The sequence below is a fragment of the Calypte anna genome, chromosome 2, assembly GCF_003957555.1.
Source record: "Calypte anna isolate BGI_N300 chromosome 2, bCalAnn1_v1.p, whole genome shotgun sequence".
In the NCBI taxonomy this organism is placed as follows: Eukaryota; Metazoa; Chordata; class Aves; order Apodiformes; family Trochilidae; genus Calypte; species Calypte anna.
Genome location: NC_044245.1, coordinates 94,910,320 through 94,924,814, shown reverse-complemented (window position 1 = coordinate 94,924,814; position 14,495 = coordinate 94,910,320). Strand labels below are relative to the sequence as shown.

The following is a 14,495-nucleotide window of genomic DNA, read 5'->3' as shown; positions in this document are numbered from 1 at the left end:
TTAAATTTATTTCCCTTCAGCAAAGTTTCTAATGCCTTAAAGTAACAAGAAAAGGAAGGCAAAATTTTCTTTTAGTTTTCAGATTGTATACTGAATTGGTTGTTACCCATGGTTGTGTCATGTGTTGATTTTGTTCTACCCTCTTAACTACTTGGGCTAGCAGCACAGAATGAAAGAGCAGATAAATTGTTCAACATGAAGTCCAAATTACAGTTGATGAAGTTCACTCAAAAGAACCTAAAAGTTTCCAATATAAAAAGGCAAATCTATGGAAAACATTGAAAATCAGCATAGTTTGCATTATTTTACACTGGGATGTTTATTTACATAATCCAAACTGCTACAGCAAAAAGGTTCTTACTGGGTACCATCCAGCCAGACACATCAAATATTAAAAGATTTTTAATATTACACTTCAAATTACACTTTTGTAAGTTTCTCTTCTGTGTAGCTTTTTAAGCCATTGACACAACTGATAAGCTTTGAGATGTTTTCTTTTGGTTTTCATTTCAGCCACGTGTTCAGCTGCTGTTCACTGATATTACCATGGTACAAAAATGAAGCTGTTGTTTTGGGTTTGTTTTTTTTGAAAAAAAGTAATATATTGCTTTTATTATGCTATGTGTGCTGTGATCTTCTCTGTGAACTATCCTGGTAGAAATAACATGTCTATGGAATTTGAATTAAAGCAGATTAAATACCTGAAAAGATGTGCACTACAGGTTTCTTCTTCTTTCCCATACCTCAAAAATAAGCAATTATTTTGAAAAGACATGCTAAAAATAGCAAGGGAGGTAAGAAATAAGGATATTTCCAGAAATAATCAAAACAATCTTATATACATAGCTTTAAAGTCTGACCTTTTCTTCCCTCAGTAAAGAAGAGATGTATTTTAACTATCCCTACAACCAGTGAAACAATACCAATTCCTTGGCTGATGGATATCTCTGTATCAGGATTCCAGCAGAGAACTTCAGTGTGATCAAATTCATTACATTTTCATTTTGGTATTTTAAATACAAGTGGGACCATCTAAGAAATTACCCAGTGCTACACAGTTTTGTTTGTAACTCTGTGCATAACTTAGAATTATCTGCTATGATGTTTTATAACTCAGGAAATAAACCAACATATTAATAGTACAGTTCTGTGTAGCCTCATCAGCTCCACATGCAAACATTTACACATCTGAAAACTTTCAGTAAGTGAAAGAAAAAAATATCCCTTGCAATTTGTACGAGCTGTTGTTCAGGAAACCAAAATGGGATGTTTTCTAATGGTATATAGTGTAAAAAATTTAGGTCTTCACTGCTAGGCTGAAGGACAATTTGGTTTATGTTTTCAGATTTTTAGCTGAAATGTAGGATAACCATACAGTTATAGCATTGCTCAAATAATTCAGAGGAGCTGTGTGTCCACATTATTCTCAGAAGAACATAGATTCCTGTTTCCCTGTGCACGTGAAGAAAGCTTTCCATTGGAGAAGGCTATGCAAAATGTGCTTTTCACTGTCAAGCTGTTGATGCTTCTTCCTAGCTAGCCAGGTGGAACCAGTAACATCTGTAGGCAGACTCATGATGGGGAAAAAAAAAAAAAAAGAAGAAGAAGAAATAAAAAAGAAAGAAAAATCAACTTATTCAGCAACACTTCTACTTATGCTGCAAGAGATAAAACGAATAAAACATAGGTGAGCCAGGCAGTTTGTAGTATGCAGGCATATCAATGTTTATCATGGTAACACCTTCATCTACTGGGATTTCAACCTCTGTAATACAGCAGATTTGTAAAAGGCCAAAAGATGCGTAGATCCTAATTCTCAGGTCTGCCTTCTAGTTTTGTTTATTTAAGGATTTTAAGATTTTTTTGTCTGTTTGTTCAGTTTCTGTGTGGTTTCTTCTGTAGATTTCAGCAGAATATATACATATGCACACATAAAACTACCTATGTATGTGTATTGTTTTGTAAATGTTCCCAGTCATGCTTTTTTCTGCTCTGCATCATTTATTCATGTATTTTCCATGTTCTCATTTATTTTTTGTGCAACTAAACCTTATAATAAATTATTATTAAATAGAACCTGACAGTGACAGAGGCTTCATGGTTTGTTTTCTGCTGGGCATGGGAGAAGTGGAGGGGAGGGAGGGAGGGAAAAAGAAAGGGAGGGAATGGAGGGAGGGATTGGTGTAGGGAGGAGAGCAGGGGCTATACTTCTATTCTATCCCCAGATAGAAAGCACTGATATAACTGTGTTGAGGGGCAAGAAACCTGTAAAACCACACAGCTGTCAGAGAACGAGCTTCTATTCCTACTTTGAAATCTAAGTTAAAGGATCCTTGATATATTTCCTTTTGTCAGATGAATAGTAGTTTTCCCAGCAGCAAAATAGCATGGAAAATCCCAGCTATTTATTATTCTATAGAGTTCTCAAATAGATAAACAAAAATCATAGATGTAAACAACACAGCACATTTTCTTTCCTGCCCTGTAGCTTCTCAGGCACATGGATTTCTCATACAAAATTAATTCTACATAAACACAAGCAACTCCATTCTTCATACCTAAAATTCTTACTTAAAAGTGTGCTTACTGGGTAAAAATGTTTGCATTGAAGACACACAAATAATCTTTAGTTGTACATATGAATCAAAATATATGCTGATGATGCAGGCAACAATACAACACAGACACACCTTGTGTAGCCTGGCCCAGGCTGGCTGGCTGGCCAAAGCAGCCAAGATAGTGCTCAGCTTCACCTTCCACATCTCACCAGCTCAAAGACAAAAAAGTCGGCAAATACAAGGCCTGCATTTTGACTGCATCATTTTAAGAAGGCATCTAATGGTGTTCTGGGCAGTGTGAAAACTGGATATTCCATAACTGCTAGCAGGCTAGAAGAACATTAAGAAAAAGAAAAAAATGAAAATTGAAGTAATTTTTTCAAAGTAGCCACAAATATAAAAAAGGGGGGGGGAGAAAAAAGACAAAATTTCCCTATATGCTGATTTATTATTCAGAATTCATTCAAAATATTTTTTTCTGTTTTATTCTTGTCTGTGAATACATTTCAGGTTCAAGTCATATGAAAAAAGAAGTTGGACTTTGAATATGTTTCCCAGCTGTCCTACATCAGGTACATGTTAAAGCAGCAGTGGAATGATCCCTTCCCCTTGTTCACATTTCAGATACTGAAGTAATCTCTCCTGTACCTTAAAACATGAATTACTCTAAAGTTATTGACAATGCTACGCATCTAGTCACATTATTAAGAAAAATTATTGTGATGATACCTTGGTCAGCTGGCATGGGAGGGAAGGAAATGGCTGGTTCTTAGCCTATGGTCAAACTAGGAAGAACTTAATTCTGGTACAAACAGTGACCCAAGGATCAGAATGAGAAAAAAGAAACAAGAAGTCAAAGGGATTGATAATGACTTACCTACAGTGAAGCTCACCAATGGATCATTCAGTAATGCCATGTGAAAGGATTAGATGGAAACCCAAAGTCTCCCATCCACTGTGAGAATGAAATAATTTCCCTGTGCACAACTTCATAGCCTGACTTATGGCATGATGAAACAAAGCAGAAGAGTGCAACAGCTCCTGTCCTTCCACTCATTAACTTCAGGCCTTCAGTAGGGGGGAAAAAGACTGAGAGCTCCAAAACATTGATTTTTACAGTACAAAAAGAACTGAGAAACACTGAAACAGCTGTTTGAATGAATCTGGAGTAGAAGATATAAAGAGTATCAGGAGGTACATATTTTTGCCTCAGTTTTACAAGTTGCAACTTGAGTAAAAAATGTAGTACAAATAAACAAATCCTGTAAAAAACAGGAAATCAAAAGAGTTAATTTGTTAATAACATGCAACACAGTTAGGTCTCTAAATGTGTCTGTAAAACATTAAAACAAATAAAATAGTGCATAACTATAGTAATATTTTTAAATACTCCATTTTACCTGTCTCTATAGTGTAAGATTGGACTACAAGAGTATAAAGATCAGATACAGAAAAGAAAGGTGTTAAGAAATATGTAATGCATATGAGTAAACTCCAGCTGATCTTACCCCCATGTGAATGGCTTTTCATAAGGCCACTGGGATCTTCTTCCTCTTCTTTCTGGTGACACGTATTCAATCAAAAATACAATGGAGGGAACTACACCCTGCAGCCTAGTACGGTCCAAACAATCTAATTCCAGCATACAAGATACAATGATGATATTGCTTACTTTCCCACTGTAACCAATAAATACACAAAAAAATACAGGTGGTCTTTCTGACTTGAGAATTGTAAAGATCAGTAGTTTCATAAAGGCCCTGATATGACCAGAGCATTTAGTTGACAAAGAATACAGCAAACTTAGTTTAAGGTCTAAATTATTATTTTGGCTCCATCTTAGAGCAAAGTTGGAACATAAAATCAGAAGACAAAAAATGCTGGAAGATGTAGAAATCCTCAAGTCACTTGTTCTCTATGCACAAGGTAGGAACAGTCTATGCCTAGGCTTGTGATATTCCTGACAAATCACTGTTGGCATCAAGTTTCAGCTAATACCACTGTATAAGTAGTTAGCTGACTAAGGAACTTTAGGAAGACATTTAGTTCTTTTAATGTGAAACAATCTCACTTTTTTCATAGGCTGTAGAATTGATTATTTTTTCAAGATTAAAATTTCTGCAAGAAAATTGAATTTCCACATCTACTTTTTTTTTTACTTACTTCTGAAGAAGATAGTAGGATGAGCAGTTAACACCTTCATTGTAACTCACCTCAGTATATCAAGCAGATTGCTTTGGTACTCACTTTTTCTAATAAGCAGTGGTATTGCAGAAGCTTTGTAGGAAAACTAGCAGTAAGCAGCAGAAATTCCTCCAGCTATGTAGATAATAAACCATTTGTGATCCCAAGTTGCTAAAATGTAATTGTAATAAATATGATTAGTATTTTCTTAGAAACCAGCATGAACTTTTTATGACAAACTGAGTTGAAAATCAACAATTATCTACAAACATGATTCTAGTACTGTACATACTTGAATGAGTGTCAGGAAACCCACACTATTTTTTCTAGCCTAAACAAAAATTGTTTATTTGGGAATTAAATTATATTTATAGAAGCTTTGCTGAAAATTCATACATCTTCTTTATGGAGTCACATTCAAATGAAGCTAAGGAGCAACATGTAAAAATTAGAGTAGAGATAGGAGAGATGGTAGCTTCAAACGATGAGTTAACACAATCTTATGGTCTTTGTTCATGTGGAGATGTAATGTAATATTCTCATTTTTTAGTTGAAAAAAGCTTGAGGAAGGAGGAAAAGCGATATACTCAAAGTCACACAGGAAGCCCACAACATAACTCCTCATTACAGGTGTCATGCATTTAAAATACATATTTTTTTCCCCTGTCACAGGTCTGGACTTAGAATCATAGAATCATAGAATGTTAAGGTTGGAAGAGACCTCCAAGATCACCCAGCCCAACCTTTGACCAACACCATAATCTAACTATTGAACCATGTCTTTAAGGACCAGGTACTTAAGGGAGTTGAAAGCTGTAAGGTTTCCTCTCAGCCTCCTCTTCTCCAGAGTAAACAACCTCACCTCCCTCAGCCACTTCTCACAGGACTTGTGCTCCAGGCCCTGTTACTAACTTCGTTAGTAATAGCATAAAAAAAAAAAAAAAAGTTAAACCACAGAACTTCAAGTCATCTTTTTGCAGCCCACCACAGTGCCCTGCTTCCTGCTTTTCTGTTGATTCTCTGCACTAGAGCTCTGGAGGCTGTAGAACCAACAGCACAAAAAGCAAGGAAACACAAATAGTGTACAGTAAACACTTCTTTACATTGTGTATTTTTGGCTAGCAGTATCATATACTACATGACACATCTTAATCAGATGATCTTACCACCTCCTACCAGTCTCATGTGGCAATGATGTCTTCATGAGCAAGCACTGGGTGTGACCATGCCCAGTTGCCTACTGCAGAAGAAATACTTCCTGCATGTTTCTCAGTTTCTCAATATGTAGAAGCAAAACAAAACAAGTAGTACAAAAAATTGAGGATGCCCTGGGATGGAAAAGGAGTAATGCCTCTTGTAGTACTTATTACAAGAGATGGTGGTCGTATCCTATGTGTTCCTGTTAAGGACTAACAATTCATTGGTGAATAGGAATTAAAACCTCTCTTTAGGTTGGTCTCTCTTTAATGTTCCCTTCACTGTACAGAGGAAGATAGTATCCAAAGGTGAAGCCACAGCTGCCCCAAAGAGATTTCATTCTGAGTAGACAAGAAAGTTACATGCTCAGTTCATAAGCAAAGGGAAACAATCAGTATCACTGACAGGAGTCCCAGCTAAGCAACTGCTGAGCCATCACCAGATGGCTTTTCTCTCCTGGATCAAAAAGGTTCACAGCTTCTTATCTGGCTCTCCTCTATACCAGCTGAGACTTGCTCAGGTACACCTCTTCTTCAGTATTAACGTGCTCATTGGAAAGGATAACAAAAGCTACTGATTACAGAAGAGTCTTATCCTTGAATTCCAATGTTATTTAACTGGAAAGAAAGAAGAAAGAAAATCCTCTCAGAGGTTTATGCTGCTGAAGGTATGTGACACGACAGAAAAGGCTGCCTGATTACAAAACCCGATCTGTTTTGTATTTTATCAGCATATGAACCCACTCTACTTCCAGCATGATTTGAACAGCTGTGTACTTAAAATGACAGGATGGTGCAGTATAGCTGTGTCCAAATTCAGGAAAAAATGTGCTTTTCTTCCAACTGTTTAGCTACCCACCACAGAAAATCATTGTCTGTGCCAGACGGTACTTACACAAATAAGGAGAAAACATCCTGTAAGCAACAAAGAAAAAATTAAAAAACATTGTATTTAATTATCATCAAGGATGAGTGAATCTGGATAAAGTTTCAGACTCCAGCAGTATCTCCACGCTCCATTTTTCTCTTCCTGGAGTTTCACCTTCAGTTATGAAGGTCAAGATAATAATCTCTGAGTTAATGAGTTTGAGAGCTGAGATTATCAGATGTCAGTTCAATCTGAATGAGAAAAAATCGTTAGTTTGGGTTTTTTTACAAGAAACAATTCAGAGCCCTTATGCCTTTTCTCCTTTGAAATGAGCAAAGCCTTCCTGAAGCTTTTGTTTTAACTATACAAAACCTTTTGTAGTTGCTGACTTTGACAGCTTCTGACAGATCTTGAATGTTATGTTAGAGACACGTCACGTGTCTCTTCAGCTCTTGTGTTCTCATCAAATATGATATGCAGATAGGAGCCTATGAAAGGTATTTTCAGCATCAAAATGATTTCTGTTAAGTATTAGGCAATGTGTCCTTCTCACCTTCATAGCCTTGGCATTTTCTCTGTAAGATTCTTAAATTCTGGGGAGGTGAAGGCTTTTGGCCTTCAGTGCACTGTCTTTGGTTTTGAGGAGGAAGCATTGATGGGCCATTTATTTACATAACGAGAGATTTAAACTGTACTGTGAAGATGTGCCTTGCTGGACTGGCATGTATGGTATGCTAAGTAGACATGATGATGTAGTTTTGCCCACAAGTGAAAGGCAAAAATCCAGCTTGAATGCAATCACTCAAAGCAAAAATAGGTGCTTTGTTGCCTAAAGCCCCACAGACATGTACTGATGTCTTGTGTTCATGATGGACGAATTCATAAAGGAAAAAGGAAGGTAATTTCACTCCTACCCTGATTCTCCTCACTTCCTGCTGCCACCTTATCTTCTGACTATTTCTGATGGCACTGAGGTACTGCTGTCTCCTCCCAGTTCAGAAGGACTGTATGATAATCCTCAATGACTGGACAAGTAGTCCCCTATTTTTCATCTGGGTGCTATGAAGTTCACACTGAGTGCTGCTGAAAGACATTTACAGGACAATTTAGAGGCAGTCAACATGTGTTGGCAAAAGGAAAGTCCTCTCTTATTTGATATCTTTCTGTGATAAGGCCACTCACCTAGTGGATGAAGGGAGCAAATGCTGGATTCTGCACCTGGGACAGAGGAACCCTGGGCATAAGTATAAACTGAGAGAACAGTGGCAGGGAGCAGCCCTGCAGAAAGGGGTCTGGGGGTGCGGGTTGGCAGCAAACTCTGTATAAATCAGCCATGTGCCCTGAAAGTGCACAAACCATCCCGGAGTGCATTAAACACAGCATGAGCTGCCACTCAAAAGAGGTGTTTGTCCTGATGTATTCAGTGCTGGGGCAACCTCACCTTAAAAGCTGTGAGCAATTCTGGGCACCACGATTTAAGAAAGATGTCAAAGTCCTTGAATGCACCCAGAGAAGGGCAAGAGAGTTGGGGAAAGGGCTGATACAAACTATAATGTAATTCTAGCCCCTAAATGTGCATTTAAACATCAACAGTTTTCCCATAACTAGTGGGAGCTCATAGAAATAAAAGATATTGATATTTTCCTTTTTTCTAAGAGACCTTGTTATCCCACTTTTTTCCTAAAGCAAAAGCGTATTAAATCTTTCAAAAAATTGCTAGATCTTCAGGATTGATAAGCAATGCTTTTTCAACCCAGTTTTTCATTTCTTTTGTATGACATCTCCTTTTCTTTCCCAATCATTTACCAAAACAATGCATGGATTTTTAGTATGCCTCTTTCCTTCAAACTCATCCTAAAAATGAAATCTAATCAATGGAAAAAGCATGGTAAGTAAAGATCAGAAATGGGTTTAGATGTGGAATCTAGTGACATGATCAATCTCCATATTAATAGAATTTTTGAAAGGAGAAATATAGTGAAGAACACATCAGAACATAATCTGAAGTCACTCAAACACATGCATAATTTTGCAAAATTAAGCTTTCTACTTTTTAAGTGTTGCACAGCAGAAGCTACGCTACTTTACATAGACATGTTGCTTTATGTGTTCTAGGTTTTGAGGAAAAAAAAAGGATTTGCAGAAGTCCCATTGCAGCTGGAAATTTCAGTCACCGGAGTGACTGGAGTCAATTCCAAACCCGGAGTCATGGTATTTAGTGGGGCAGACTGGGTCAGCTTAATGATGCTGAATGGATCTCATGGTTTTGGTGTTTTTTTTTTTCACTGGCATTTAAAAATGTTAAACACAGCATGGTGACTTCTACTGGTACAGCAGCACAGGCAAAGGCTTTCTCAACACTGCAATATCTATACTCCTCTATCTCCCTTTTCCCTTCACAGGAATTCCATGCTGTTTCTCTGTACATAAATACATTCACCTTCTTTCTACTGTACCACCTCTCCCAATCAGTGAGTTTGGAACAAAAAGTTCTTCAAATAATCTTGTACTCTTATTTCTACCTCCTTTCACCTAAGCTTCCTTCTCTTCAAAAATGCTTGGTGTCTCCTCAATGACAGTTTCTTAAAGATAGAAAAAAAATGCTCTTTTCTTTCTTTTTACTTTCTCTCAACCTAGACAATATTTTTCCTATTACTGTCTCCAGTGAATATAGTCTCCCAGATCATAAGCTCTATTTCAAAGCACCTCTGGAGCTGGGCAATGTGAGAAGTACCCATGTGAAATTACACCAACAGACTGAAAACATTGGAGGAATTTGGTAGAAAACAGTTTAGCTGCAATGTTAAACCAAAAAAAAACCCGAAGTGACTGAGCTGACAGAGCACACACAAAAGCTAGCATAACAAGTTTATGTCATTACTTGATTTATTCAAGCCACAGCTTTGTATCAAGACAGGGTAAGTCACTTGTGACACTGTGGGAGATTTCCCTGGTTGTGCCACAGAGTGCAGCGATGCCCTGGCCTGTCTCTCCTTTCCCCTTAGTGTTTCTCCATATCTCACAGGAAATACTAATTGTGTACTATGAAAAGGTTTCAAATGTTAAGAAGAAATAATCAGAAATCCTTGACACTGCACTTCCTTTGGGTTTATAGAAAATCCAACAAAATGTATTTCATAATAAAGAGTGAGTGACTTAAAAGGCAGAAAATAGAGTGTTTTCTGATTCATACTGTAGCTCATCTTCTTGAGTGATTTCATACTGTTTTTTCTCCAGTAAACAGGCATATCTATGCTGGAATTGTTGGAAATAAAAATGAAAATTAGATTAGTTTCAAGAGTGGAAAAAAGCATGAAAAATAAACACTTTTTTTGAGAAGAAATGGTTTGTGTAGGTAGGACTGATAATTCTTAAAATTATTGTATTTTTTGCAACTCATATGCTTTCAGTTGGTATGAGAAGCACTGCACTTGGTGTGATTAGAAAATATTTCTATTTTTCTCCAATTTAGATATGCTTACTTATATGAACATAAGCCTTATATGAACTTATATGAATATAAACCAACATTTTAAGAGTTGAATGTTTAAAACTGTCAGAGGCAAGGGGATTTATTCTCATTATACCCTTTCTCTTTTCATCACATTCTGCTCAATTTTATTGATTTTGTGGTCAAGCATTCATTGGAAAGCAGGTCAGATTTTTTTTTCCCCAAGTACAATTCCACTTCTCCAAAGCCATATGATAGATCAAACATACTTCAGACCACAGCAATTAGTACTGCTAATAGAGATGTCTACTCACACTCATATATTACGAGAAAAAAAAAAAAAAAGGTAGCAGCATCAAAACATATCAGAGTGATGGGCTGAAGATAGCAGCAAGAGGACTATGGAGGTACAGGAATCATATCTTCAAAAAGCATTCTGTAGAGAAGATCCAAAATTGACTCTTTTTTTTTTTTCAGACATAACAGAATATATAAATTAAGGTAGGATTCAGTTCACATTTTGAGTAATTTTATTTTAAGAGTTTATGTATGGAGACCCAACGCCTCAAACTAAACACAGCAAAACCTAGAGATCTTGCCAGCTCCCCATAAAGGAATTCTTTACATGAAAAAGGTAGAAAGAACTACCCAAATTTTTACATTTCCAAATGAGTGTCCTCTTTGTATTTATTGGTGGATTAGTCTCTTTCCCAGGATGCTATGTTGCCCTGTGCTACTGGGGAATTACCCTGATGGTTCCTTTGGCAGAATGCCCACCTCTTCCTGCAAACTCAGGCAGTTTCTCCTCTTCCAGAGAGGAGAACACCAAACCAGTTTCTCACAGACAATTCTAAAGTGCTATAAAGAGATCAGGAAAGCTTAAAACCACCTTCTTTCTGTGGCAACAGGATTGATTGCTAGCACTGCTATCTTTTACACGCTGCCAGTTGAAATGCAGTGTTTAAACAAATCCTCACTTCTTATCAAAGAGTTATTTTGTATTGGTAAAAGTGTTAACACCTCAGAAGGTCCTATTGTAAAACCATTCACCACTTCCTCCTCTACTTACAGTCTCAATAAAACTCATCATGTAAATCAGATTTCTTCCAGTAGCCATGCAGTGGTAGGCTGCAAAGTCAGAGGCTGAAATGTTTTGAATGATGATCATGGAGCTTGACTGATAAAAGCAATCTGCCATTCTGAGCTCTTTGAAATCTGAACCAAAGCTTTGCTTTCCTGACAACTTGCACAGAACAGCAGTGTCTACCCAACCTACTTAAATCCTTTCCCACTTCATTTGCTGTACTGAATTGCCCAATTTATAAAGGCAAATTAAAGCAACATTTCCCCCTGGCTCAGTAGACATGGGATTATTGCATTATTTTGTTTCTCAGATACTTCAAAAGCATCTGGCCAATGAAGTTGTGAAATACACACCCAAAAAAACCAAACCAAACCAAAAAGCCACAAAAAAACCCAAACACCAAAAAAACAACCAACAAAAAAGTGCTCCTAATTCATTCAAAGGATGTTTAATATCAACAGTTCCTGTATAACAAGTACGAAAGAATATGACTTACAGCAGAAAGATATTAGAATCATCTGAAATATTAAAAAAATATAATTTACACCTTTCTATGATTATATTTTTGTGCACATTTAGGCAAAATAGTCTTCATAGAGCTGTGAGGCTGCGATGACATTGCAAGAAGGCTATTTCTATACATTTTGAGTACATGAATATTTTATTAACAGCTTCAGCAAATATTCAGAAGCATAAGTTATGGAGCCAGTCTAATTAAATTTGTGATAGTCTTGTTCTGCTTTCACACTAATTATAAAAAGAAAATGGCTTTATGTGACCCTCAGGATGTGCATTAGTAAATTATGTTTCAAGACATTCCAGCCTATGAATCAGAATTGTCCCATCCCCAAACCTCACCACTTAAACAAAAAAAATTAACTATTCACATACTCTGAGAAAAACCTGTGTGATAGTCATGCTGTTGGTATGAGACTTCCAGATAAATTCAAGGCTTCCAGCACATAGAAACTGGAGATAGATCTTAAAGAATTTTGACTAAAGTTCTCCTGTTTTCATTCATTTTTTAAATAATAGAACTCACTGTTTACAAATCATGAAAAAAAAAAGTCTTCAGTAGAAAGATTCTCAGTGTTTCTGACATTCAGGGCATTCAAAAGCTATTTAGTTTCTAAAGCCATCTTTGTAATGCATATATTCCTACGTTAGGACTACGTTAGGACATCTTTTTGAAGGCTTCAGTCTTGAAAAAGATTAATGATCAGACTGCTTTTCCTAGACTGTTAAAAGACTGATCTTTCAAGCTATTCAATGAGTTTCTTTTTTACAGGATGTCTTTGTGTCAAAAAATGTCATTTTTATGTATTTACTTCTATGCACTCTAACAATTGGAAGCAAAGACAGAAAATTAAAATTGCGCTGGAAAAATGGCAGTCACTAAATGCATCAAAATCCATTTTTTAAAAAAAGTTTTAAAATTAAGCTTTAGCCAGATTCATGGGAAGGGATGGCTGCAGTAGCATTCTTATTGGAACAGAATACACAGTAGGACTGATCTGAATTTAGATCCTCCCTGATACAGCATTTTTATTAAAAATATAGGCAGGAAAAGGTTGCTAAACTGTACTGCTGTTGCCCGTAACCAAAACACAAACCAACAGAGTCAGTTTATGCGGTGCTTTATTCAGGGCCCGGGAAGCCTGAGGACTAGCGTCCAAAGTCAGGGTTCCGAAGACCCTCATTTTTGGTTCAGCTTTTATACTTTTTTTCATTACAGGCCACGTACAGTGTTACATAAATTTTAGTCACAAACAGTCACATAGATCATGCAGATAACAATAGACAAACAGTCACATAGATCTTACAAATAACAATAGATAGTCATCTCTTAAACTGTAAATCCACGGTTTACCATTTCAGCTGTCATTACCACCTGGCCCACCACCTGGATATAATATTTTATCTTGATCTTTGGTATATGGCATCAGTTTGCTTAACTATTCTCCTTTTGATTAATGTTTTTGCTGATGGGGTCAACACACTCCTTATTCTCCTTTGATCATTGTTCTTGTAAGGGTTAGCTCATTCTTAACTAGTTACTTATTTCCAGAGTTTTAGTCTACCCGAGCCCCTTCTAACTCTTAATTTGTCCATTTTAAAATTTTACAACCAATATTATTTTATTTCTACTATAAACTGTAACACTGCTGTGGACGCTGATAATGCTAGGGTTGTTAAAACCATAGGTACTGGAGAAATAATCAATAGAGGATGGCCTGCCTCACCTTCTAAGCTAGGTGCAAAAGGTAATAGGATTTCCTGGGGGCAAGTATCTACTCTAAATCTAGGAATAAGTGATTCCATTAATGTTGACAGAATGGAAAATTAATTGTGGAAGTCTGTGACTTCTGAGACTCATGCAGTCTCTGTGAAATAGTGAATGGAAAAGCCTGCAATTTTTTATCAATGGAGCACAGCACAGGAAAATTGAAATTAAAATATTGAAATGCTGAAAGAGAAAAGGAACTGTCTCTAATGAGTTTACCTAAAAAAAAAACAAAACAACACAATGAAGAACTTGAAGATCCATGTCGACTGCAATCAAGGAGACAGAAAGTTAATGATAGACAAGGGCAGAAAAGAGATAAATTCACTGAACTAAACAGAAGGTACAACATGATGAAGCTAATTAACTCATTGGACAGCTTGCCAAAGACAGCTAAATTTCTATTATTGAAAACAGCTGCCAAGGCTGGATAATCATTTAAGTTATAATGCTAGTTCCAGTAAGAACTTATTCATGGAAGTCTAAGCATTATCCAAATCAGACTACTGCGATGGGAAACATTTTCAAAGTGTGTTCCTTGAAGTGCAGTCCCTCAGAAATCACTACACTAGTAATGGTTTTTACATCCAGCATATTCAGATCTGAACGTTCAGATTCAGGTCTGCTAGGGAAGAGGGGTAAATGTCTATGGGCCTGGATGGCATCCACCCAAGGGTATTAAGGGAGCTGGCAAAAGTCCTCACCAAACCACTGTCCATCATTTATCAGAGATCTTGGCTTCCCAGGTGGTCCTCGTAGACTGGAGGTTAGCAGACATGGCACCCATCTACAAAGACCAGAAAGAGGATCTGGGGAACTACAGGTCTGCCAGTCTTACCTTGGTGCCAGGGAAGGTTATGGAGCACATCT

The 14,495-nt window shown here is 36.9% G+C and overlaps 1 protein-coding gene across 1 annotated transcript in view; it reads right to left on the bottom strand.

The window, feature by feature from the left end:
- Positions 1–4,810: 4,810 nt before the first annotated feature.
- Positions 4,811–14,495, bottom strand: part of CD226 (CD226 molecule) — a 30,743-nt gene continuing 21,058 nt past the window's right edge. The window contains 4 exon segments of the mRNA XM_030444670.1: positions 4,811–4,860; positions 4,863–4,913; positions 11,323–11,638; positions 11,641–11,666. Coding sequence (XP_030300530.1) covers positions 4,811–4,860; positions 4,863–4,913; positions 11,323–11,638; positions 11,641–11,666 — 443 coding nt within the window.